We start from the raw sequence: 26,745 nt of genomic DNA on the forward strand, positions 1-26,745 counted from the left end.
TTACCCCGAGGAATGTAAATTAATATAAAATGTGATAAGACTGTTTTTCTACTTTTTCTGTTTGTTTTTTTTAAAGTTTTTTTTTTAAACATAGTTGAAGCAGTGTATCTCCACGGAGATGTAATTATGCATGCTTGAAATGTGTTAAGTCTTAAGGAAAAAAATGTTCTTGTTTATATCTGCTCAGGCAGATTCAAGAAATATATAAATTAGAACTAAGACAATATAACAAGAGGAATGGAGATGTCACTGGGTATTCAGAGCTGTCGCCATGGTGACCAAGCATTGCTTTCATATTAATTTAATTTTAGAAATCATATAACAGGTAGTGACTTTTTGGTCAGTAAGCCAAGAATTAAAGGCACCACACAGAGGAGCAGGTGTATATTCCGACCTTCATTAAAAAGATAAAATAACATAGTATGGCGGCAGTATTATATAACTGGCTGCCATGGCCAGGCCCATAGCAGCGGTGAAAGCATCTAACTTATCTGCAGGTTTCTCTGTAATGCTGAAAATGAAACTAAGAGGAGCTGAAGCAGTCATTTTACGCCATGCTGAGTATCTTCCAACAACTTAGGTAAAGTGGAACTAGGGGTGGTCTGAACCCTCTCCACATCTCAGTATTTGTTAACAAAGCTTCACTAACAATTTAATTATACTGGGGATTTCAAAGAAACAGGCTATGAGGAGCAATTTAAATTGTTTACACAAGAAACACTGCTGAAAGTTAAATCTAGAAATGCATTCCTGTTGCTTGCTGCAAGAAGATGTTTCTGGAAACAACAAACAGGGTCAGGCAGGAGAGGAGCGGAAACTCATACAGTAATTTGTGCATCAAAATTGTAAGCTATAATGAAATCAATTCTAATATTAGTAGCTCATCATGGAACTGTGTGCATGTGAGCAGAGATGCATCGATCTGATACGCATGGATGGTGTAGATATCATGGTGAAAACGTCATTGGACTACAGTAAGTTAAAGTGGACCTGAACTCAGCACTTCCTCTCTGTTCTATAAGATACACAACAGCATAATAACCTTTAAACAAAAACATTTTCTTTGTTACAGCTGATACAAATCTTAAAATAAATCTGCACAGTTTCTACTTCCTGATTCATAGAAGCAGACATATTGTTAACAGCCTGTGCTTTCAAATGGGCTTATCTGCCATAAGCAGTCATGTGACACCAGGGGAGATCAAATTACAACTAGTGATTAGACACAAATGAGGGGAGTTACACATGCTAAACTCTTTAGGTACATACAGGGTGCATTTCTGTTATGTTTTCCTTGTGTCATGTGCAAGAGTTTAGGTCCACTTTAAGACATTGTTACTGCTGTGTTCCTGGCCCACACGTCTTCCTCTGATGAACAAAAATGATAAACATTTGACCAGGACATGTTCTGTTCTTTTAATCAAAAACACTTAGGATTGGTGAACTTTATCCCCGAGCATTAGTAGGACATAATAAGCATAGTTAAACTAAACCAATATATTCCCATTAGTATTCTCCTGTTGTCACTGGAAGCTTCCTCCATTGTGAAATAAGAAACCATTCCACTATGCTTTCAGCACATGCTAATCATACAGGTGAGTATAGATGCTGCCTTGGACTAAAATAATAGCAAACTACTAAGGTAATTGTTATCATTACTTTTACATTCCAAGGCAGCACCCACAATGGTACTTAAAGCAAACCTGAAGCAAAAAGAAGCTCAGGAGATAATAATTTGTACGTGTAGTAAGGATTATAAGTAGAACATTAGCAGCAGAAAAGAGTCTCATATTTTTTTTTTCAGTTATATAGCTTTAATTATAACATTGCATCAGACTGTCACAGTTGTAGATTAGAATCCACACTGTGTATTTCAAGCTGTCAAACAAAGCAGAGCTAATGACCCTTTAAACTTCCCTGCAGTAAAACCTTATTTCAAGTTGTCTCTCACTGTTTCTTGGCTGTTTCTGTGCTTCAGAAAACAGGACTAAGTTTGTATAAATTGGCCAATTAGCTTAGATAAGCTCTTTTGCATAACAGAGTAACCAAGCAGCTCAGGGTGACCCAAACTACTAGGAATGTATAGGGGGATAAAAGGGACCAAAAAGCCCTCCTACTAAAAAAGCAAAGCTTGGTGTATTTGCCTTCTTAAAACAGAAGAAAATCTGCAATAATTCAGCTATAAGTTAACATTTGTGGTTACCCACAATGCTCTACTACTGGTAAGCCAAGCAAGATTTCCTTCTGTTTTAAGAAGGCAAATACACCAAGCTTTGCTTTTTTTTTTTTTTTTAGTAGGAGGGCTTATTGGTCCCATTTATCCCCCTATACATTCCTAGTAGTTTGAGTCACCCTGAGCTGCTTGGTTACTCTTTTGTACTGGTCCAAGCCCTATCTCATACAGTCTTATGGCCCATACTCACGAGGGACTTTTGTCGCCTCAACACGCGGCGCGCGCGTGTTGCGGCGACAGGTCGCCCGTGAGTATGGGCCGTCGCACACGCGCGCACCCCGAACTGTCGCTCGCCGCTCATGTCGCCATGCGATTGAAACTTTCAATCGCATGGCGACAGTCGCCGCTGCCCCCCCGCCGCAACTGTCGCTAGTCCGCGTGAGTACGCGGACTAGCGACAGCAACCTCCATGTAGGTACATGGAGCTTCCGGCGGGGGGAGGAGGAACGTCAGCGACAGCTTCCGCCTTGCCGCTGGTCCCTCTTCCGCGTGTGTACGCGGAGGGACCTGGCGAGAAGCTGTCGCCGGCCTGTCGCCCACACGCTCACGTGTGCTGGCGACAGGCCACATTTCTCGCCCGTGAGTATGGGCCATTATCAATCCCTGCCATGTACTAATGAGGACCAAAAGTCCGAAACAGGCTATCTACATGTGGGTTTGATATGGCTTTGTAAAATTTAAAGCTATAGGCTTGCTATACACCAGCTGTTCTGGATGATTGCTTGGCTTACCAAGGGTGAAAAGGGATAATTTGCATATTCAGTAGTAGTGCATTGTGGGTAACCACAAATGTTCACTTATAGCTGAATTATTGCAGATTTCCTTATCTTTTGCATAAATAACACTAGTAGTACTGTAAAAAAATTTGCAACACTTTTATTTGCGTTTAATGTTCCATTTATTATCCATGTTGCACATACAATGTATTATCTTATACGTTTATTTTCACTTCAACTTTGCTTTAAGTAGCACAATCAACAATAATGGTAGTTTTATTTAACTATTATGTAACTTTAGGGCTCTACTGAGGACCACTGAGGACCACTAGATTGTAAGCTCCACTAGATTGTAAGCTCCACTAGATTGTAAGCTCCACTAGATTGTAAGATCGCAAGGGCAGGATCCTCCTCCTAATGTTTACTGTTTTTGTCACAATATTTGTGCTGCTTGGAACTCTGTTTTACAATTTGTTAGTATATCTATGTTCCGCTTGTCGTCTTATTGTGCTTTGTAAAGCGCTGCGGAATGTGTTGGCGCTATATAAATAATAAAAAAAAATAATAATAATAACTCTAAGATTGGCCAGGTCATCCAGCTTATAGTGCTTTTTGAACATAGAAGGTGATGACCACATGATGCCTGACATGCTATCCAGTGGAACTTCTACCCAAATTCTACCCATGAAGTTACCATTGCTCCAATTAAATGAGCTTTGATTAGCAGAGGTATGCCCATCTGCCATGCTCTGTAAATGATCTGTAAAATCTTATGCTGGATCCAAGCAGAATCAGTAATCCCGCTAGCTTTTGTACGCTTTTCAAACTTGCCCACTGAAGAAATTAGTTGTCTTGTTTTCTGAAATTGTCCACAAGTAGATTCACATAGTATGTAAAATATCAAACAACAAAAATAATATATAATAATAAGGAAAAGCTCCACTAATTGTTCAGAGAATACACTTTATGGAGAACTTCAGGCAATGTAATACTACTTTTCCAGGCATTAGGCTCAATTCACTACGACCCATTTGGTAAAAATGTAATGTGAGGTAAACTACGCCATGCAATATAAAGAGTATTCACTAAGTTTTTCACACATGTGGTAATAGTTTTGTAAATTAACAAATAACTTTATGACAGTTCACAAAGGTTTTTACCTTATGCAGTATTTAATTTGGTATTTTAAAGAATGATGTGGTATTTCATACGGTATTTGTTGGATTATTGAAGAGCATGGAAATTTGAAGCCAGATCTGATACAAATATTATTATTATTATTATTTATTGTATTTATAAAGCGCCAACATATTACGCAGCGCTGCATAATAGTTAAAAGGGTTAACATACAAGGTAGGACATACAGGAAACTCACAACAAAACAAGATCATGCAAATGATTTGATAACAATACAATGTCACAGGTCAAAATAGAGATTGTTCTAGTCCAGAAAAGGGGTGATTGTGTAACGATCGGTGTAACACAGAGATAATCTGATTACCGGTGATCTGCAGTATCACGGAGAATACAGATATATACCCGATTATAGATGATCTGCAGTATCACCGATAATCAGATATATCTCTAACCTCTGGACACCTGAGTAATAACTTAGTGTTTGGTGCAACAGTAATACTTTGAGGAAAGCACCCTTACAGGGGGGGGGGGGGTGCAAGGCAGTAGGAGATACTGCCTAAAGAACAGCTTCCTTCCAATGACCTGAGGCTCCCCAAGGGGCGGAGCCAGGCAGAGAGTGGGAAGGACCAGTGTGTGAGTGACACCCGAGGTGAAGTGTCACTGACAGGTCTGCAAACTATCTCCCGACAGGGGAGAGAGTTCTCGAGGTCGGACAGGCCAGGTCGGCAACAGACAGACAGATCAGGTACAAAGACAGGAGACAGAAACGGAATCCAAGGACAAGCAGAGTTTGGCAACAGAGTATCAGACATAGCGAAGTACCAATTCAGAGATCAAGAGAGTGGTCAGGAGAGCAGGAAGTCATAACAGATATAAACAATGCCTATTCTTCAGGTGTGAGCTCCGTGATCATCAACACCCTGGAACTAGTCTGATATATAACAGAGAGGTAATACAGTTCCCTAGTCTTGGGTGTAAGCTCCTTGATCATCAACACCCTGGAACTAGTCTGAAGTATAACAGGATAGTAATACAGTTCCCTAGTCTTGGGTGTGAGTTCCTTGATCGTCAACACCCTGGAACTAGTCTGAAGTATAACAGAATGACAATACAGTTCCCTAGTCTTGGGTGTGAGTTCCTTGATCATCAACACCCTGGAACTAGCCTGAAGTATAACAGAGCGATAATACAATTCCCTAGTCTTGGGTGTGAGTTCCTTGATCATTTACACCCTGGAACTAGTCTGGAGTATAACAGAGAATAACAACACAGATAGCAAAAGGTCTGAGTGCTACCACGTAGTGATCGCAACGGCAGACACCAGAGAAATGACCAGCATCCAGCATATATACCCTAGCGCTCTCCAGCGTCTCCCCTAAGTGCTGGACCAATGGGAAGTGGTAAAATTGTCAGCTGACCGGCTTGGTCAGCTGACACCTTTCTGGCTGTCATAAAAGCTCTGCCTCTCAACGCGCGCGCACGTCCTTCCGAACCTGTGTGGACTATCAGTCCCAGCCATACCAGATCGGTTTTGCAATGTATCCGCTGTGCCGGACGCGGAACCAGCCGCACCGCTATCCGAGCACGCGGCGGTTTCTCCGCGTTCCGCCATGCGGACAGATGGAGGCCTATGCGTGTAAACCGCCGCGTCAGACGCGGAATCCGCCATGTTGAACGCGGAATCAGCCGCCTGATCCTGAGCACTCGCGGCGGCTTTTCCGTGTTTTTTCACAGATTTTCAGTAAGATTGCATAATCAAGCTGGAAACACTAAGGGAGAGGGCATTCTTTATTACACTGACAAGTAAAGAGCAAGTCCAAGCTGCATAAAATTAACAAAATTTGTATCAGCTCAAAACCATTAGCATCTTATAACAATTTTTAATGACTACACAATATTATTGTGGATTTGTGTAATGCAAAAGTGTAATTAGAGGAAAAAATGGTTTTATTAATTCACTTACTCTGATACAGTTTAATCAACATTCCTATTTTTTCTACCCTCTGTTGACCCTTCTCTCCCCTTCTTAGCACCCTTCTGTAGCCTTACAAATGGCTTGGTTATCTTACCGACAGCTTCAGGCTAGAATTAAAATACCACATTTCTTACTCATTTTACTGCATGAGTTATCCTTTGTGAATTGACATTTATGAGGTATTTACCTCACAAGTCAGTAATTTTCCACACTAGTTAGTAATTTTAGTTTTCTATGCATTCACAGCCTTTGTGAATTGACATTTAACAAACTGTTTGGTAAAATTAGTTGTAGTCTGCTTTAAGGTATGCGGTAATGCTTTGTGCATTGATCCCATAATTATTAACCACTTAAGCCTATCTGGACGAACATTCTTGTCCAGATAAGCTGCGCGAGCTCCCCCTTGCCATTAGCCCAGCGATCAATGAATGGGATTATAGATCCCATTCATTGATCAAAGCCCCCCACAGAAAAACCGACAGCCTTTGATCAGAGGCTGCGGTTTTTCTGAGTAAAAAAAAGTTTCCTGTCATCATTCTTATTCCTGGAAGTGAGATCGATCGCTCCCAGGACTTTTTGACTGTGGCCATCTTGTGGCCAAATAGTAAAACTACACCCACATCCATTTTTTATTAAATACATTATTTTACATTTAAAATTAGCTGTTTACCTCCGACACCAAAAATTACCCAAATAACAATTTTTATAAAAAAAAAAATTAAAAAAATTACAATAAAAAAAACAACATAAATAGTTACTTAAGGGTCTGAACTTTTTAAATATGCATGTGAAAGGAGTATATTAATATAATTGTTTAAATTATAAGCCATAAAGCCAATTGCTGGACTGATGAGATTCGTTCTCACCCACAATCATTTCACTTTTGGAGAGGACCTCTATTTACAGAAAATGGGAGTGGCAGTGGGCTCACGGTTTGCACCGAAGTACGCAAATCTCTTCATGGCAAAGATTGAAGAAGAATACCTGGATACTTGTCACATAAAACCCATGGCCTACTTCCGTTTTATAGACAATATCTTGATCATCTGGTCTGCAAGTGAGGAGGATCTTATCCAATTTCACAGGACCATAAATGCCTTCCATCCCACAATCAAACTGAAACTGAGCTACTCTCACAGGGAGATTAACTTTCTTGACACCACCATATACATCAGAGAGAACAGCCTACAAACGTTCATGTGCCGCAAACCAACGGATCATTCCGCATACCTCAGGTATGACAGTTTCCACCCCAAACATATAAAGAATTCTATAATTTACAGCCAAGCAATAAGATGCAATCGGATCTGTTCTGACAGGGATGACAGAGACAAACACCTGGATGACCTGAAGAAGAATTTCATTAAACAGGGATACAATCCTCTAATGGCTGAGACCCAAATCAAGAAAGCTAACAACATTCCTAGGACTCAGCTCCTGGAGTACAAGCAGAACCAGGAAGAGAGCCGTGCTCCACTGGTAGTCACCTACAACCCACGCCTGGAAATCTTAAGAAAGATTGCAAAATAACTTCATCCTGTTCTACACAAGGATCAGAGACTGAAAAAGATATTCCCTGAACCTCCCCTACTAGCGTTCCGACAGCCACCCAATCTTAAGCAGATGATAGTGAGTAGTGCCTTAAATAGGCCAGAACAGATTGGAACATCTCACTGCAGGGCGATTGTTTTGCGGTTTTTGGTTTTGACCCTGCATATTTAGGCATGCGAAAGCAAATGCTTATTTGCATGAGCAATGTCTCGTGATTAGCCAATAGGCCAAATTTGCAAAGCCAGATTCGTCAGGTTCACTTGGTTGATGCACACATGTTCTTTCTCTGATTGTAGTTAGTACAGATTGGAACATTCCCCTGCCAAGGGAAAAGGTGTGGGACCTGTAAACACATTAATTCCACAGACAGGATACTAATACCAGGTACTCAACAGGAATACAAAGTACAAGGCACCTTTTCCTGCGACTCATCTAATGTGGTATACCTGATCATGTGTGCAAAATGCCCCAAAGAAATGTATGTGGGAGAAACAAGACAACCTCTGCGTGATCGCATGACACACCACAGATTCACTATTAACAGCAGAAAAGAGGATATTACAGACCAGCGTACTAGACCAGGATGAAGGAGCAGAGGACAGATTTGTGGAGGAGTAGAAGTTTGACAGACATTCTCAGGCCATACCATACTTCTTCAGTTGGCGGAAGAAAAATAGCCTCTGATGGGCTTTCCTCTGGGTGGAGGTCATGTTGGCTATCCAAGTCAGGTCCTTGGAGATTGTAGTGCCTAGAAGGCGTACACAGGGAACGCTTTCATTTTACGTGCCGTCAAAGCAGATTGGAGGTGGGGTGAGAGTGTGCCTTCTAAAGTCAACAACCATCTCAACAGTTTTTGTGGTGTTGAGGACTACCTACACCAGTGACAAATTCTATCGACCTGGTGATGGTACTTCTGCTCATCATTCTCATAGATTAGGCCAACTATGGGGGTGTCATCAGTGAACTTGATAACTTTGACAGAGTTTGCTGTGGAACTGCACTTGTTTGTATATAGGGAGAATAAGTATGGTGACAGTGTACAACCTTGAGGGGCCCCTGTGTTGGTGGTCCTTGGTTATGAGGTGATAGTGTCCAGCTTGACGGCCTGGGATCTGTTACATAGGAAGTCAGTGATCCACAGGCTTAGGGTAGGGTGGTCCTCGAGGGCAGCAAGGTTCTCTTGAAGTATTTGGGGTCTGATGGTGTTAAACACCAAGCTAAAGTCAAGTAGGATGATCCTGGCGTATGAGTTTGGTCTATCAAGATGTACATTGATGAACTCCAGGCAGATGTTTATGGCATCATCAGGGCACCTGTTCGCTCTGAACGTAAACTGGAAGGGGTCCAGTAGGGCATCAGAGGGAGTCTCACAAGGAATACTAACTTTTTACTGTGTTCTGGCTACTCACAGGTTAATTTTGTGCACCCAGGCACCGGTGCATACAGGAAGGACACACAGGATGACATAAAAAGATCCTAGCTCAAAAAGGCTTGTAGCTTGCTAACTCTTTTGGCAGATCAACACACGGTGGAGAGGCGCTCAAGAGTTATGAAAAAAGGGGGCGCCTCAGTGCTAGATGTTTATCTTTACCCGGCACAGTGATTGGCCTGATGAAGTTATTTGGATCTCACGAAACTTTTTGCCTTGTGCTTAATAAGTTAATTTCTTACTGAACCGTTCTTGTCTGAGGTAAGCCACCTCAAGTTGGTTTTAATCTAACTTTTATAACTATTGGGCACCTCTCTGTTGTTCTTACCATGCCCTTGATTGAGGGGAGTCCTCCCAGGGACCCTTTGGTTCCAGATTCTTTTATGCAGAGTGCGACCAGTACAGGCGTCGACCTGTACCCGTTTGGAGGCGGTATTCTCCTAAGGCGCAGTTGGTGGTTGCTTCTCTTGCAACCCATCTTTGAGAGTACTTACTCCTTGAAATTGACTTCTTCTCTCCATTCTTTGAACGTACTACACCATTTGGGCTCCCGGTGGTTTTTTCCCAGGATTCCCTGCCCACTCCTCTTTTGGCAGATGTTAGGTCTACATGGAACAAAGAGGCATACAGGCAGTCCCCTACTTAAAAGCATGTTCTGTTTTGGGAGATTGTTTTTAAGTCAAGTTAGTAAGTTAAGTCAGAGTAATTTCCTGCCTGCTGCTGCATCTGGGACATGTGCATTAAACTGAGGAAGCTGCTGTAAAATTTCACTTTATGTGGCTGCTTACTATGTTCTGCCCTAGGTAAAGAGTGCAGATCAGGTGTTCTAACTGCCCCATAATTCCATTGGATGCCTATTAGTTTCATGTGGGTGAAACTATTTCAGTCAAAAGACAGACAATTTTTTAACTGTAGATAACAATAGGAATAAAATAGTCTCACCATCCTTACTATAAAACAAATATTAACCAATTACAGCAATTTGAAAACAAGGTTTACAATGGAGGATTAAATTATAGCATATAGGGCCTGATTCATCAAGCGACACTGCTAAAGCTGTGCAGCTTAATGTGCAGTAGTGCTTGCTAATCCCCACTTTACAAAGCAGCACTCGCTGCTGTGTAGGTGTGTGTCTTCTCTTAGTTACATGCATTGCTTTCTTAGCAATGCGTGTAACTTTCAATGCGGGCGGTCCTGTGAAGTATCGCTACCACGATACTTCAATCACTATTATACTATGACAATTAATATACTGATTGTCATAGTAGCGGCTGTTAGTGAAGTATCACGGTAGCAATAATTCACAGGTCCACCCGCGTAGACAGTTACGTGCATCGCTAAGGATTAGCAATGCGTGTAATTAAGGGAAGGCACGCTCCTACATAGCAGTAAGCGCTACTATGTAAAGCCTGGATTAGCAAGCACTACTGCACAGTAAGCTGCCCTGCTTTAGCAGTGCAGATTGATGAATCAGGCCCTCAGTGTGCAATATACATGAATCCATCAACTAGTAAAAATTAACTTATACTTCATATCGTCTACAAAGTACAGATATCTGGGTCTGGTTCTCAGTCCATGTAATCCATGTAATGCAATTAAACAGTACAACAATAATCAATGCTCCAAAATGCATTCACATACTGCTACTTTCCAATGCCTAAAACACATTTCACAGCTCGCAAACCACTTCTTCAGAGGTACAGCAATACTTTGAATATGCTGAATATAACCAAGGAGTGTATCTATCAATAAAAAAACATAAACATCATACAAATTAATTAATCCGACCCCAGAGAAGTTAGTAAATTCAGAGGACTACAGTGATAGATATGTCAGTAAATGCAACTCAAACTGGACTGTTAAGTTAAAAACTCAGAACTCCATATCCATGGTCTCAAAAAACCTTCTTCCAGGACATATCTATAAAAGGTAAAATAAGTACAGTAAGTGCAACTGTCACTCATATATCCTGAAGCGTTTACATGAACCATATAGTATCAAAGTGCCTCATGTGAAAAACTACTCTCCAAGTTGTGTAGATTCATAGATTACCCCTAAAGTGTCTACCCAAAATATACACAATAAAAAACACTGTTCTAAAAAACATTCTTTAATTGTGTATTGCCATGCATCACTCACACGCAATCTCTCAATAATCACCTCATACTACAATGTTGTCATCAAGTGAGTCATATCTAATACATGTCACCCAAATGCCATCTACCATAACTCATATACCCTATAGTGTACACCGTGTGCTATCAATTATTCACTCATTGAAAAACTATTTTTTAAAATTGCTGTAGTAGGAGATAGCAATGGCAGAATCCATTATCATCTAACTTCAGATTTCCTTTAACTTCCAAACTCATGCTAAAGGCACAAAGAAATATAGGCCAACAAGAGCAATAACTATAGTCATAGCTACATAGTTACTGTATACAAAGACAGTGTAGACCCTTCCCTATTAATGCAGATGCATGGCTACAGATAACGTTCTTGGAATCTAAATATACTGTAAAGCATACATTGTAGTCCTTCTAATGAGGCATAACAAGTAAGGATTATTCCTTTGTGAACTTGCTAATTATGATTTTCTCACCTACACAGGAAATCATGCACCACATTTCTAAGCTACACGTCTGTGTTAGAACCTTGCATCTATTAAATGTATGCTTCCAAGTAACACAAGACAGCTCACTCCAGAATGTAATGAACAGGATAGCAGTATAGAAGTAATATTCCGTAGAAGAAAATTATTATACTGCTGCCTTGGTCAATGGACTTTCATTCCACAATTAAGGTTATAATATTATGCAGTACATCTAGAGCATGCAGTGGGTAGATAATATACTGTACTTATATCATTTGCAGTCACATATTTTTTTATTCAGTACATAAGTTTTGTTATCTTTTATAACAATTTACAAAAGTTTGGCTCATGCTGCTAGCAAATGTGAGCACAATGATAGCTCAACCGCTACATTAAATAATGTGAAATTGCCCATGTACTTCTTGCCTCGTTGGATATCAGTGGTCTTATTTCAAAGCAGTTTTGGGGCATTTTATTTGGGGCACACATTTTGGCATTGTACACAAATTTCCTAAACAATGACCTTAAAGTTAAGTCTAAAAAATCTAGGCTGGACTTGGAGGGTGGTTGGTGCAGACTGTGGGTAGGGGATAGGGGTGTATGCAGTTGGATGTCCATCAAGGTGTTGTAGTAGGATAATGTAATGTGTTACTCCCCCCTACCCCACCCCCAGCGTGCGGACTTGGGAGCTGTTGTAATTTTTTTAATTTTTTTATTTGAATAAAAAGAAGCTTTAATAAAAAAGTCTGTAACAAACGTTGTATGTACCTAGATATGTATAATATTAACATTGTATTACCATATGCCTATCCATAACTTTTAAGGGCAGCCTAACACTAGCTATTTCTAATACACAGTAAACTCTTTTTACACAATTGTGTAGGATTATTGTGTCAATGCTATTGTGTCCTTCATTGACGCAAAATGACCTTCCATGCTTCAACACCCATGTATTCTAGAAGACATTTAGCCACTTGCCAAGTATCTTCATCAGTTGGATGAGGTAGCCCCTTGTTTATAGTGAAATATTTTTTGGAGCATAACCAAAATAAAACATCCAGTTATCACTGATTTATTTTAATCTGCAGATAAAAATGAGGTCATTTGGAATAGTTGCTAGTTAAGAATGTTCACATAATATGCTAAAGTAGAAACATGTTGAAAAAATGTAAGGATAGCAAATATAAAATATAGATTTTGCAAGTTACTGCAATCTCCATTTAACCACTTCAAACTCTTAATTCAAACAAATAAACCTCTCCAGAATAGCTCTCCCGCATACATCTCCTCACTAATTTCCAGATATCAACCTAACCACAATCTCCATTCTGCACACAACCTTCTTCTGTCCTCCTTTAGAGTCACCTCATCCCATTCACGTATAGAAGATTTCTCATGAGCCTAACCCATCTTCTGAAACCCCAAAACACATTTGTCACTCTCCAACTTTTTTTTCCCTTAAGTCATTAAGTTTTTATTCAAAAATAAAAAAGGTATGCCAATAAGCATATTACAAGAACATTCATGTACATATCAACATGTGGGAACATAACAGCATGCCCCCTCCCTCCATAATTCGAACAAACCCAGTACCAAAGACCAACCTTATGTTCACATTTTAAAAGAGCATATGGAACTAGTGCCTTCTTGGCTACTTAAAGAAAACCTATACTGAAAATTAAAAGTCAAAATAAACATACACAAGTCATACTTGCCTCCCGTGCAGTCTACTCCTCAATCTATTTTTCCTCTCCTGCGTCCTGTTTGTCCACTGTGATCAATAGAATTCTCCGTCCTCCATTTTGAAAATGGCTATTACCCCCATAACAGCTTCCTGGTCAGCACACTGTTAAACTGTAACATCGCCCACTTGAGCCATAGGGAAACATGGACACATCAGTTCTCCTCTCAGCTGTAACTGACAGCAACTGATATATAATTGGCAGCAACTGATATATTTCAGTTCTGACAAAATGTTGTCAGAACTGGAAGGGATCACTGTAAGAAGAAAATGGTGAGCTTCTGAGAGGAACTGATGGCAAGGTAACTATGTAATGTTCATTTGAAGTTACCTCATGTGTTTATTTTAAATAATTTTACTCAGTACAGGTTCTCTTTAAACTGGATCCATCTCACACATTGGCAAGTCAACAGCTTCTGGGAATACTTGGCACGCTGAACCATAGCACAAATGAATGACCTGCCCACTTCCCATCTTGGGAAACCAAGAAAGAAAGAAGAGAAAGAAAAGGAAGAAATATATCAAAGTCAGAATTGCCCTCTGTGGGGGAGCCTGCACCTAACTCGAATTTGAGAATAGCTTACATACTTACATACACTTTTGTATTAGTTTTCCTGCACCAACACCAAGCAATCCTTGTGCCCCCAAGTCCTCGACGCCCAAGAATTGTTCTGATTCCTCAAAACATTTGGGCAGCATGGTGGCGTAGTGGTTGGGCAGCATGGTGGCATAGTGGTTAGCGCTCTCGCCTTGCAGCATGGGTCCCCAGTGTAAATCCCAGCCAGGTCAACATCTGCAAGGAGTATGTATGTTCTCCCTGTGTCTGTGTGGGTTTCCTCTGGGCTCTCCAGTTTCCTCCCACATCCAAAGAGCATACAGATAGGTTAACTGGCTTCCTCCTAAGTTGGCCCTAGATTATGATACATGCACTACTCGATGTATACATAGACATATATGACTATGGTAGGGACTAGATTGTGAGCCCCCCTGAGGGACAGTTAGTGACAAGACAATATACTCAGTACAGCGCTGCATAATATGTCAGCACTATATAAATACTAAAATAGATAAATAAAATTGCCCACAACAACCATTATGATGGTAAAGAACTCTACCATGCGACAATTGCTTCCATAGCATCTATATATTGATAATGGGGGCTACATCAGACTTTTAATTTCAGACAAAATTGTAGCATAGTGAGTGTGGCTGCTACCAATATGTGTCTGAGGAGGGACTTCTTAAATTTCTTAATTGTAAAAGGCAACATAAGGAGTAGGAAGAAGTCTGGGAAGACAGTCACCTGTATACCTAGGCATTTATCGATAATGAGGACAATTGTATCCCAAAAAGGCTTTAATTTATAGCAAGAAACCCAGATATGCAACATTGTGCTCAAATGCTCCTGACATGTCCAGCATAGTGGTAAGCAATCAGGTTAAATTTTATGAAATTGGTGAGGGGTCTTATACCATCTGGATAAGATCTTGAAAGAGTACTCTTTACCCCTAACTGACAAGAGGGATTGTCAGTAAAAAGAAACACCTTAGACCATTGTTCTTTCGAAAACTCTGCTTAATTCTAGCTGCCATTTAGAAACATATGAGGGAGGGAAGTCATAGATGGTAGCCAGAAGTAAGTTGCAAAATAGACTAATCACATGACAGGTGGGGGGGGGGGCAAAAGATGACTTTTCAAATGGCTTAAGAGCCCTATATTGATAAGAAAAAAATAGAATTTGTTGTAGGAAGTGAGCCAATTGGAGATATTCAAACCATGGGACTCTCTGCCCATCACCCCCAGCTTTCAACTCCTGTTTAGATAACATCACCCCACTCCTAATCTCTTACCAAAATACCATCTGCCAATATGCATGCCTCTCCCCATGCCAGGCAAGAGTGCTTGATTGTCTCAGACTAGTGCCACTTCTCCAAAGTAAAAGGAAACCCTATGATGGGAGAGCACTTGGTCCTACATTGCTTAAGTGGTCATAGTTGGGCTAAGGAAGTACAAACCACCATATTAGATCTTCGCACAAGGTGTCCAAGAGAGGGCTCACAAACAGCCCCTCATAATATCATTTTCCAGAACACTCCATTGCTTGGACCCAGTGTACGATATAAATTGCTGCAAGCAGACTTGGGTGCAGGATACAGCCTATATACGGCTTACCCTGCTCCTGCACAAGTTCCGGCGGCGGTAATTACGATTCCTCCTCCAGCTCTGCGTGGATGGTGGGGAATGATGTAATTTGGCTTCCAGCGATTGTTGGCGGCTGAATTACAGTGTTTTAAAAGTAACTTTATCTCTGTCTTCTGATAGCGCTGAAGTTACTCACTGTGCGCCGCTACAGCCGTAATTCGTATTACGGTCTATGGTGGCCCCGGCTGCACCCAAATCTCCTGCGCTGCAATTAACATGCTCGTGGACACATCACACACTATCCAATCCTTTATCCTCGTCAAATGAGCAGCCAGGCGTTACAGTATTGGACAGGGTAACGCAAGACCTCCCCCCCCCCCCCCTCCTTGGGCTTAAACAACAGACTAGCGGCAAACCTAGGTCACTGACCCCTCCAAATATATTTGAGCCAGAGAGTATACATTTTTTTTCAAAAAAGGAGTTGGAATGAGAATTGGCTCTGTGTGCTTTCAAAATTCATAACTAAATATCTTTCAGTTCATTTTCTTTAGACTTATCAATAGCGATATACAGCTTTCTTTTAAGTATTACTGTATTCTATTCTGTGCTCATATCAGTGGCAGAGATGTAGTGTTTTTGCTTCTTTTTTTTTTCCTGGACATCTTATATTTGCACAAAACTACTAAATGTAATGTATAAAACTGTCCATCTTCTGTTGGGTAGCAATTGGTCTGTGGAATGCCAAGGCAGCAACAGTGGGCAGCAAAATCTGGCATATGAATATATGAATTTAATTAAGATTTCAAATTGTATACACTTCCAGTTATATATTTCTGCCTAATCACATCTTCCACACTTGTCTTCAAAGAGTAGCTTCATGCAACAGCTCTAAAATGTGGAGGAAATATCACATCTATGACATACGCAGCATCACAAAACCCAGAAAATCCTCTAAATTTATTGTAAATCTAAGTGTATTAAAAACCCAATCTAGCCAGATATAACAGTTTGTTTAAAGGGCTGCTTATAGGGCAGCAGCCTTTTCAGTGTTGAGCAACCTTCCTTGCATTCTTCAGCATGTGTGGGTGAGGATTCAGGATGAGTATATTGGCAAGTATAGGGATTTAGTCAGTGTAGCAACTGCATAGATTCAAGGCAGGGATGAAGAGTAATGTAAAATATGAATCCTCCACCTTTAAAAAAGCAGCTTTAACTTTATTTTTCATTGGCAAAAAAATATTTTCCCCTCTTCTCTTAAAGTGAATGTTTACCGGTTTAAAAAAGAAAAAGTCAGATACTCACCTAAGGAGAGGGAAGGCTCGGTCCTAATGAGCCTTCCCTCTCCTCTCCCAGTGCCCCGTCCCGCGCAGGATCCCCCGTGGCAGTATTCGACCAGTTTGGTCAAATACTGCCACTTCCGCATGCCGAAGGGAGCTTTCGGAAGCCTTCGGGAGCACTCGGGCTCCCGAGGACGCGCCGCTCCATACTACGCATGCGCGAGCGCCCTCTATGACGCGCTCACGCGTACGTAGTATGGAGCGGCTTGTCTTCGGAAGCCCGAGTGCTCCCGAAAGACCTCCGAAGTCCCTGCAGCGGCGGACGCGAACGGGGGAGCCAGCGCAGCACCGAGGGCACCGGGAGAGGAGAGGGAAGGCTCATTAGGACCGAGCATTCCCTCTCCTTAGGTGAGTATCTGACTTTTTTTTTTCATTAGCGGTACCCATTGGCTTTAAATCCTGTGAATGGATGTAGGATAGGATTTACCAGCTGCAATTTAGTGAATTATCCTCCCTGGCGGTCTATTAAAAACCGCCAGGGGGCAGCGCTGGCGTTTTTTTTGTTTTTTTTTTAAATCATGTAGCGAGCCTAGGGCTCGCTACATGATAGCCGACATCCCCCCAGCCCCTCCGATCGCCTCCGGCGATAGGCGATCAGGCAGCGCAGGGGGGGGGGGCTCTGCGGCGGCGCGGATAGCGGCGAATCGGTGCGGGGCGGCGGCGATCGGTGTGCTGACGCAGCTAGCAAAGTGGGGTTACCGCATGGAAGGTTACATTTCTTTGACACTTACTGTATGAGTTGTGCAATTTGGTATCTAGCTGTGTTTCTCTATATGCCACTAGGTGACCTAAGCCCTCCCCTCTCCTCTGACCTCCCCTCTCCTCTACTCCCCTCCCACTCTCCGCCGCAGTGTCACCGCGCATACGTGCACCCACCGCGTGCACACTCCGCACGCTGACCCGCCGCAGACCCGGCCGCCCGCTGACCCGCCGCAGACCCGGCCGCCCGCTGACCCGCCGCACGCCCAGCCGCCCGCTGACATGCCGCCGGCTCTGCTCCCAGGTTCCACGCTATCGCTGTGTAGCGTTGTCCGTGCTGCACAGTGCGCACATGCGCACAACGGTTCAGCACGGACAACGCTACACAGGGACGGACACAGGGGTTTTATTATATAGGATTTCAACCAGTCCATCTATATTTTTATAAATGCTTTTTTATATTATTATTCTTGCTTTTACAGATCCTCAATGTGTTATGCCTTACCTGTTCCCGTTGGCGCTTATACTGTAATGTCAATGCCATAGTCATACCACTGTATACCGTCTGGTCTGTGTCTGACCAGCTTAACGCAAATCTACAAACTATTCTCATAACGCAATACAATCCCCTTGCATTATGCAGAAAAGTCATTAGACTAAGGTTATAGAAAAGTACCTTAATACTCTACTGTTACCTGAAAGAGAGGTCATAAAATGAATTAAAATGTTTGCCCAACTGCTGAATGAATTGATCATTTATTAAGCTGTAAACCTTACCATCCAGCCAGTGAGCTTTGCAAACTCAGTCAGATTGCTGAAAGACCCTCACCCCAGCCTGAAGCAGAGACAAGCACAAGGCGTGACAGTTTGGCAAGTACTGAACACATTAACAATTATATTAGGAGAATATGCATCTTTGACAAGAATGAAAGAAAAAGGAAGGCACAACTCAGAGTAACCATCTGTATTTCAACAATAAACGGTATACAATTAAGCAAAGACAAAAGTAACGACATTTACATTCATTATATGAATGTTTTGTTGTTATACTTTGTTAGGGCTTGTTTAGTCTGTGTAATATACTGTATATCTTCCTGCTATAGTGTAGTATGTTCCTGCATATGTTTATTCAATAAAGAAGTGGAAGCAGCAAACAAAAACGTGGAGCATGTAGCAAATATTTTGTATTGGTCTAGCTTGGGTAACGTGAATTTTGATTGGTTGATGTGGGTTATACATTTACATTGATGCTTCTTGTTCCTAGCAAGATCATGTAATAGTGAACAAAAGCAAGGCAAAATGGTACACTGATTATTCTCACTAATGCATTCCAGTAAAACAGAATAATTTCTCAACATAGCATGCGTATTTGCAACATATATTTACGTCTACAATTATATGTTTGAAACTGGCTTTTAGATTTGGATAGAGGACATATGGAACATAACATAATGTACATAGTAGTGTGATCATTTTTCGTCTGTCACATAAATAGTGTAGCTTTGCTGCCATCTTGTGATCAGTTCTCCTAAATGTACTTTTTGTTTGCCTACACTCAGCTGAAACAAAGTGAAGCAAATGCTGATACCAAAGAAAAACTACCTCTTCGCCTGCGTATCTTTGAAAAATTCCCCAACAGGCCACAGATGGTAAAGATCTCCAAATTGCCTTCTGATTTCACAGTTCCAAAAATAAGGTAAGTGTTACCTGTTGTCAGCAGTCTTTGGAAGCATTCACACACTGAGATGATCTACTACTTGGAAGGCGTGTAACTGAGCAGACCTTTGTATTATGCTTCTCAAATTACATGTGCATTTTAATTCACTTTGTATTAAATAGTATTGTCCTTACTTAATTATTATGAATTGTGAGTGGAAATCTCTGAGACTTCATATATGTGGTAGTAGATTTTTATTTTTATTGACTAGTAACAAATATAACATTCTTCTGTTGTGGATTTTGGAAAATGTGTGATGCTGGGATTTGAGCATGTAAATACAGTATATGAAATCATAGCACATTAAAAATACAAAAACTACACCTTACATACTTACCATGTAAGTATTTTATTTAAATTGCTAAGAATAACCACAAAAGACTACAATATTTATGGCTGATTAAAAACACAAAAGAAAAATAGCTGCACTCTTAAGACATCAATTAACCACTTCCACACCATGACATTTTGTGCTGATCGGTGCTGCGTGGGCTCTCCAGCCCACAGCACAGATCAGCTAGCAGCCAGGGCGATCAGACTTCCCCCCTTTTTTCCCCACTAGGGGGATGTCCTGCTGGGGGGGTCTGATCGCCGCCGGCTGCTTGCGCTTGCGGGGGGGGCTCTCTTCAAAGCCCCCCTCCGCAGCGCTTCCTGGCCGCCTTCCCCTTCCCTCCCTCTACCTCCCCCTGTGAGCGGCGCAGGACGGAATTCCGTCCGGCGCCGGATAGGATAGGCTTCAGCCTATCAGGTGCCGGCGGTCCCCGGCCAATCAGAGGCCTGGGATCGCCGATCTCCGCCACGGCGCTGCTGCGCAGCAGCGCCGTATACATGTAAACACCGGGGAAGATCTTCCCCGTGTGTTTACATTTACCCTGTGAGCCGCCGATCGGCTCGCAGGGTGTTCACGGAGACACCCTCCGTGAGCTGACATGGAACGGCCGCTCATACGAGCGGCCGTTTCCATGGTATACACTTCTGGATTCAGGGGCGTGTATATACGTACCGAGAATCCGGAAGTGGTTAAACATCCCTTGTAAGGGTTGACTACAAATATTGACTTCATTAAGACTTGAGGCTTAATTAAGTTAATAGACGTATATGTACATAAATATAATTAGATGTGCATATATGGAAAAGTTTATAGGACAACCAGTCCTTCCTTAATATCTCAGATATCAAGAATGCCAAGCAAGGAAGACTGAGAGCTGCCACTCGAAGTGCCAGAACTCAGATCACCACAATATCCAAGATGTCTTATAGGCTGTGCTCAATATCCAGTGATACATACGCATTAACTATACAGAGTACATATCTCTTTAAAATATGCCTAAACCTTTCCAGCACCAAAAAAAAACATTCATGTAAATGTAGACATCTTAATGATCCTCTATGTAGGTGCCAAGTAGGCATGAGCAGGAACAGTTTGGAAAATGCAAAACTGTTCTGCCATGTACATGGGCACAGTTCTCTGCAGAATGGCACCACACACTGCTCTCAATCTTCCAAATTCTTCTGCCTTAACATCTGGAAGTTCAGTTTTGAAGGCGGAAGGGTTGTAAAGATGGGGAGCAGCAAGCAGTGCAGTGGTGAGAGGTGGCAACACGGATAAGTTAGTCCCTGCTAGCTTAGACTGTGCCCCATATACACAGTCAGAAAACTTTTCCCACTTATCCCTGGTGCCAAGCATGTTCAATATGTCCCAGCACCGTGCAGACAAATACCTAGTAGGCAAGCTACTCCCCCCCCCCTCTGGTGTGACCACCAACTTAGATGGTTAATGCACTTTTGGGGGATTTAAGGCTTTTTAAGCAAGTACCAGCCAAAAGAGATGGCCCAAACTGTTTGCCGGCGAACAGTATTCTGCAAACATCAGCTGTTCACATTTGGGGCGAACAGCAAACATTCGGGGTGTTATAGTCACCCCCTACACATTATCATAGAGCTAATCTTTGACCTCTTACCTCACAGTCACAGACACATGGCAGCCCATCAGCTTGCACCACCTCTTGGACCCCCCACCCCCTATCAAAAAGCAGTTGCGGTGGCCATATTGGATCAATTCTCTGCTGGCTGCTTACTGTTAGTTAAGGCAGGGTCAGACTTGCTGCAGATATGTAGGTAAAGCATTAGCTAGGCCTGTGTTCTTGTTCTTCACTTGCTGTGAAAGCATCCCAAACAAGCACATCAGTACCCTGTGTTTTTTTGTGTGTGTGACACTCCACAGCCCACTGACACCCAGAGCTGTGTGCACACTACTGCTGTGCTCTTGCCTCATTAAGTTGCAGGCACAGAACCACTCCAGTGCATTATTATTTCACTTTATTCTGATAGTACTATTGCATTTCTCTGTGTGGGACACTCCACAGCCCACTGACACCAAAAGCTGTGCATAATGTGATTTCTGCCCTTTAGGGATTAAAACCTGACTTTGCATCAACTCCTTAATTTTTGGTGGGACTTTTGGCATGGATCCCTCTGCAGCACGACCCTGTCCAGGTGTTAGATGCCTTGAAAGAACTTTTTCATCACTTTTGTGGCCAGAAACAGTGTTTGTAGGTTTTCAAATGCGCATGCCCATTGAAGTCTATGGCGGTTCACCAGATTCGCCTGTTCGTGAACATTTGCAGAAGTTTGCGTTCACCGTTCGCGAATGGAAAAGTCTATGTTCGCGACATCTCTACCAGCCAATCATCTGCATCATGTGTACTAGCTCTACACAGGTGTATGCTGCTTTCCAATGAACCTCCTCGCCCTATCACTGGAAAGGCTACCTCCATCACGCCACACTGGTTCACTGACACCTTCCACCACACTGAAGCTCTATCCTCTGTTTCTCTAATTATCTCTAAGAATAATTTTCAGGCATCAGCTGGACCTCTGACTTAAAGCGGATCAGAGTTAAAGAACTAGCTATAACAAGTTACAAAAAGAGACACAGAAAGCCCAATATAGTGTAGTATGTGGAGGGAAAATTGTATAACAAATGGTGAGACTATTATACTCACAAACACGGGTCACCGCTAAGGTAACCACTGTAAATGCAGGTGAGGAGATTAGGCCTGTCCTCACTCAGGGTTAAAATGTCGCTCTCTGTAGAAACTTGTCTTTATATCTTATCTAAACTTTAGATAGTTTATACAGCATATCTAGCTGCAAACAGCTTGAAAAGTTTATGATTATTTATACCTGTGATACAATGAGGGCAGCCATGTTCTGTTTGTCACATTGTCACAGGCTGAGCGCTGGAGATGCTATCAGCTTGCCTGTGTGTAAATTCAGTCCCCTCTCCTCCTCCCTCCTCCCCTCTGCCTCTCAAACCAATGGCTAGTAACCTCCTCCTGCCCAGACTGAGCTCCCATAAGCCCTTGCTACAGTGCCAAGGCACAAAAGGAGCGGTGGGCAAGACTTGTTTGTTTATTGGGAATTAGAGTATTAAAAAAAAAAAAAAAAGTATGTGGCTTGAGGAATGCCCTATAAACTATATGAAAGGAACACAATTATGCAATGAGTAAACGTTTATCTCAGATCCACTTTAACCACTTCACAACTGTGGGGTTTTACCCCTTGAGCACCAGAGGAATGTTCACCTTTCAGCGCTCCTTCCATTCATTTGTCTATAACTTTATTATTACTTATCGCAATGAAATGAACTATATCTTGTTTTTTTCGCCACCAATTAGGCTTTCTTTAGGTGGGACATTATGCCAAGAATTATTTTATTCTAAATGTGTTTTAATGGGAAAATAGGAAAAAATGTGGGGAAAAAATCATAATTTTTCAGTTTTCGGCCATTATATTTTTTAAATAATGCATGCTACTGTAATTAAAATCCATGAAATGTATTTGCCCATTTGTCCCGGTTATTACACCGTTTAAATTATGTCCCTTTCACAATGTTTGGCGCCAATGTCTTATTTGGAAATAAAGGTGCATTTTTTTCAGTTTTGCGTCCATCCCTAATTACAAGCCCATAGTTTATAAAGTAACAGTGTTGTACCCTCTTGACATAAATATTTCAAGAGTTCAGTCCCTAAGGTAACTATTTATGTTTTTTTTACTGTGATTTTTTTTCTTTTTATTACAAAAAATAAATAAATTGGGGAGTGTGGGAGGTAATGAGTTAATTTATAGTGTAAAAGTATGTATTTGTATATGAAAAATGTTTTAGATGTAGTTTTACTATTTGGCCACAAGATGGCCACAGTAATTTTTTGTGCATGCGTCCTGTAAACGTCGGATGTACGCTTACAGGACGTTCAATGAGGCTGGGAATCTTTTTTGTTTCACAGTGATCGTGCTGCTTCTCATAGAAGCAGCCGATTATTGCTGGGGGGCTGAGATCAACGAACGGGAGCGGTTTTTCCCGTTCATTGATCTCCAGGTGAGCGGCCGGTGGCATGCACAAGCGCGGGAGTGTGCACACGAGCGCGGGAGTGTGCACACGAGCGAGCGGGAGCGCGGACAGAGGCAGTAGCGGCGTAAGGTGCGTATATCTACGCTCCTGGTGGGGAAAGGGTGTTAAAAGGAGTGTAGATATACGCACCCGTGGTGGTTAAGTGGTTAAAGAGAACCGAAAAATATGCATAGGAGAGAAGGAAAACACAGAAAAACCAACACTGTTTCCCTTTAGAGATAACAGGCTGTCTAATTTCCCTTATTTGGAAGTAATAAGTCACTGTAATTTGAGCTTACACCTCTGTCTGATCTGTGCAGCTTTGTTGCCAAGAGCCTATATGTAAACACAAGAGGTTTAACCCTGTATGTGCTTACAGCAAACCAGGAAGTAACCGTTCTGCACCATCTCTGAGGAGTTCTGTAAGCAGTAACAAAGAAATGATTTTCTGTAAAGGTTATTATGCTGTTGCTTATCTTTTAGAGCAGAGAGGAAGTCCTGGGTATAGGTCCGCTTTAAGGCTGCTTTTAAACTATGTTTAGATATTTTGCTGCTGATATCTTTTGTAAGACAAAGAAAGATTAATAGATATGAATTATAAAGGTTATTTTTGTTAAATTCTCATTCCTATATGCAATTGACATTTTCTCCTCAGTTTAAAAAGCCATTTCCTGAAATTAATGTAAAGAAAAAAGATTTAAAAAATACAGTAAAACCTTGGATTGATAGTAACTTGGTCTGAGGGCGCTTTGAAATACAAGCAAAAAATTTTATGAAATTTTGACTTGATATACAAGCAAAAAAAGTATACGTGCGCCACGTCATCACAACTGAGCCAGTGGTTCTTATCCCATTGTTGCTGTAGGATTGCACTTAAAGAGACACTGAAGTCTTATAAAAATCATCTTTTTATTTCAAAAATGTCTTTAACATGATAGCCCTAACTAAAACGCTGCATCCCTGTGGCTGAAATCTAATTAGATCCCCCTAACTCCCCCTCCCTCTCCCCCGCAAAATCCATGACTTTCTTGGTCGTGAATTTTGCTGCTGGAGAAGGCAGAGCTTTCAGCTGCAGCTGTGCCTCCTTACGCGTCAATCAGCGTGTATCTCCGCCTCTCCCCCGCCCCTCTCAGTGAAGGAAGACTGAGAGTGGCGGAGGCAGCAATCCGCGCTGATAGACGCGTGGAGAGGCAGAGCTGCAGCTGAAAGCTCTGTCTCTCACAGAAGTGCTGCCCGGATTGCGCCCCGGGGAGTTTGGGGGGATTCAGTTAGGTTACAGCCGCGGGGATGCAGCGTTTTAGTTAGGGCTATCATGTTAAAGACATTTTTGAAATAAAAAGATGATTTTTATGAGACTTCAGAGTCTCTTTAAACTGAGTGTAGGGTCTGTACAATGTCACATTTTCATGAAATCCTCAAAAGTAGGTAAAAGCAACTGTCATTTTCCTTTTAGTTTTCGCTATTTTCGCGATTGAAATTGCTGCGGCTGCGGCAATTTCAATCGCAAAAATATCAAAAACTAAAAGGCGTAGGGTGGCGGTTTATATATCATTGGAAAGAGGAAAAAGAGAGCTTTAAAATGATATGCATCTTTCCATAGTTTTTGCACTGCTCAGAGTCCCTTTAATGTATATTCTTGGAATACATCATAATTTGCAATGCACAACATGTTGTGCTTTGCATATAAACCGTTTTTGCATGAATTATTTTTTATCATCTGGTTGGATGAATTTGTAGTGCTGACTTTCTGTGTATATGTATTGCATAGCTAAACTGAATAAAGGTACTCATGCATCTAGCAATGTATGGGCAGATCGATCATGGAACAGATCTCTCTCTGATCGACTCTGAGAGATTACTATTACCTGCCCATATACCGCAGACTGATTCCCAATAGATTTCAGCATGAAATCTATACGGTATCTGCCTAGTGACGCCGTCTCCACTGCATGTCTGGCCCCACTCAAGTGTAAAATGTCCCCTTTATGGTGCCACTGCTGTGTAAATTCTCACCTGTCTTGCTGGTGGGACTCCTGGCATCCTCCACTGTCACCCCGGTTACTGCGAGTGCTGAAACACATGATGCATGTGTGACATCACACACACACATCCAGTGCCACATGGTACAGACACTGGTACAGACACTCAGTAATGGGGGTGACAGAGGATGACACAAACGGCCATATCCTATTCTAGGTGATAAGTAGCTTGCAGATGTGAGGATTACTGGCAAATCCTATTGCCCATCTCCTTTGCGCGATGGCTGATCGTTAGGGAACATCATTCAGGTGAAAGCCTGAGCGATGCTTCCTTTTACAGGGCGGTGGGGAGCAAGGTTTACGCTGTGGTGCTGTCCTTCAGCACCACAGCCTCACTCCCCACACATGCGCACTCAAACGCCGAAAATTGCTGCCATCTTCAGCCGCAGCATCTGGGGGTCTCTTTTAACCACCTCGGCGTTCTGATTCCCAAGGATTTCTGTGCAAAAAGCGGTACATTTAATTTTCAGCACCTTTTTTCCTGTAACTTACCAAAATGAGCCAAGCAAGAGTTTAGTATACATTCTGAGTATAATAAAAGTGTCAAACACTAATTCTTGTCAAAAATAAAATAAAATGTATTAATAACTAACTGAAATACCTTGCATTTTTCCTCAATGCAGAAATATAAAGAAAATGCAGAAATAAATAAATCAATGCAGAAATAAATAAATGAAGGCAGAAACAAAATTATACAGGGTTCAAGTGTACCTTAGAACACTTCTTTAGTGTGGTAGATCTTGAAGCATGGTAATGCGCAAAGTGGCACGTCACAATCTGGGCAGTAAGTGCGGGTCTCCTTCCGCATCTTTTTGCCATCCTTGTCCTTCTTATTGCAGCAAACAACGCACCTTCTTGTAGGGTTTGCTTTCTGTGGGGTCGGTGGCAAGTACTCCACAAAGTGTCTCCCTGAAAGCCGTGCCGGATTCACGACATATGATGCCCTGCGCCCCGGTCTAGATGTTGACTCTGGTGGGGGGTACTTCGTGCAGATTGCTTCCGTCAGCTGCCAGACAAAGTCATGGTGGGGTACAGGCCTTACA

General features: G+C 41.9%; 1 protein-coding gene across 8 annotated transcripts in view; it reads left to right on the forward strand.

Annotated features, from left to right (window-relative positions):
- NALCN (sodium leak channel, non-selective) overlaps nucleotides 1-26,745 on the forward strand; it is a 640,650-nt gene that overhangs the window by 423,924 nt on the left and 189,981 nt on the right. For all 8 annotated transcript variants that reach the window (XM_068267982.1, XM_068267985.1, XM_068267987.1 and 5 more), the window contains one exon: nucleotides 19,113-19,249. In XM_068267982.1, the coding sequence (XP_068124083.1) occupies nucleotides 19,113-19,249 (137 nt within the window). The remainder of the gene's footprint in view (nucleotides 1-19,112; nucleotides 19,250-26,745) is intronic.

The sequence above is a fragment of the Hyperolius riggenbachi genome, chromosome 2 (genome assembly GCF_040937935.1).
Source record: "Hyperolius riggenbachi isolate aHypRig1 chromosome 2, aHypRig1.pri, whole genome shotgun sequence".
Lineage (NCBI taxonomy): Eukaryota > Metazoa > Chordata > Amphibia > Anura > Hyperoliidae > Hyperolius > Hyperolius riggenbachi.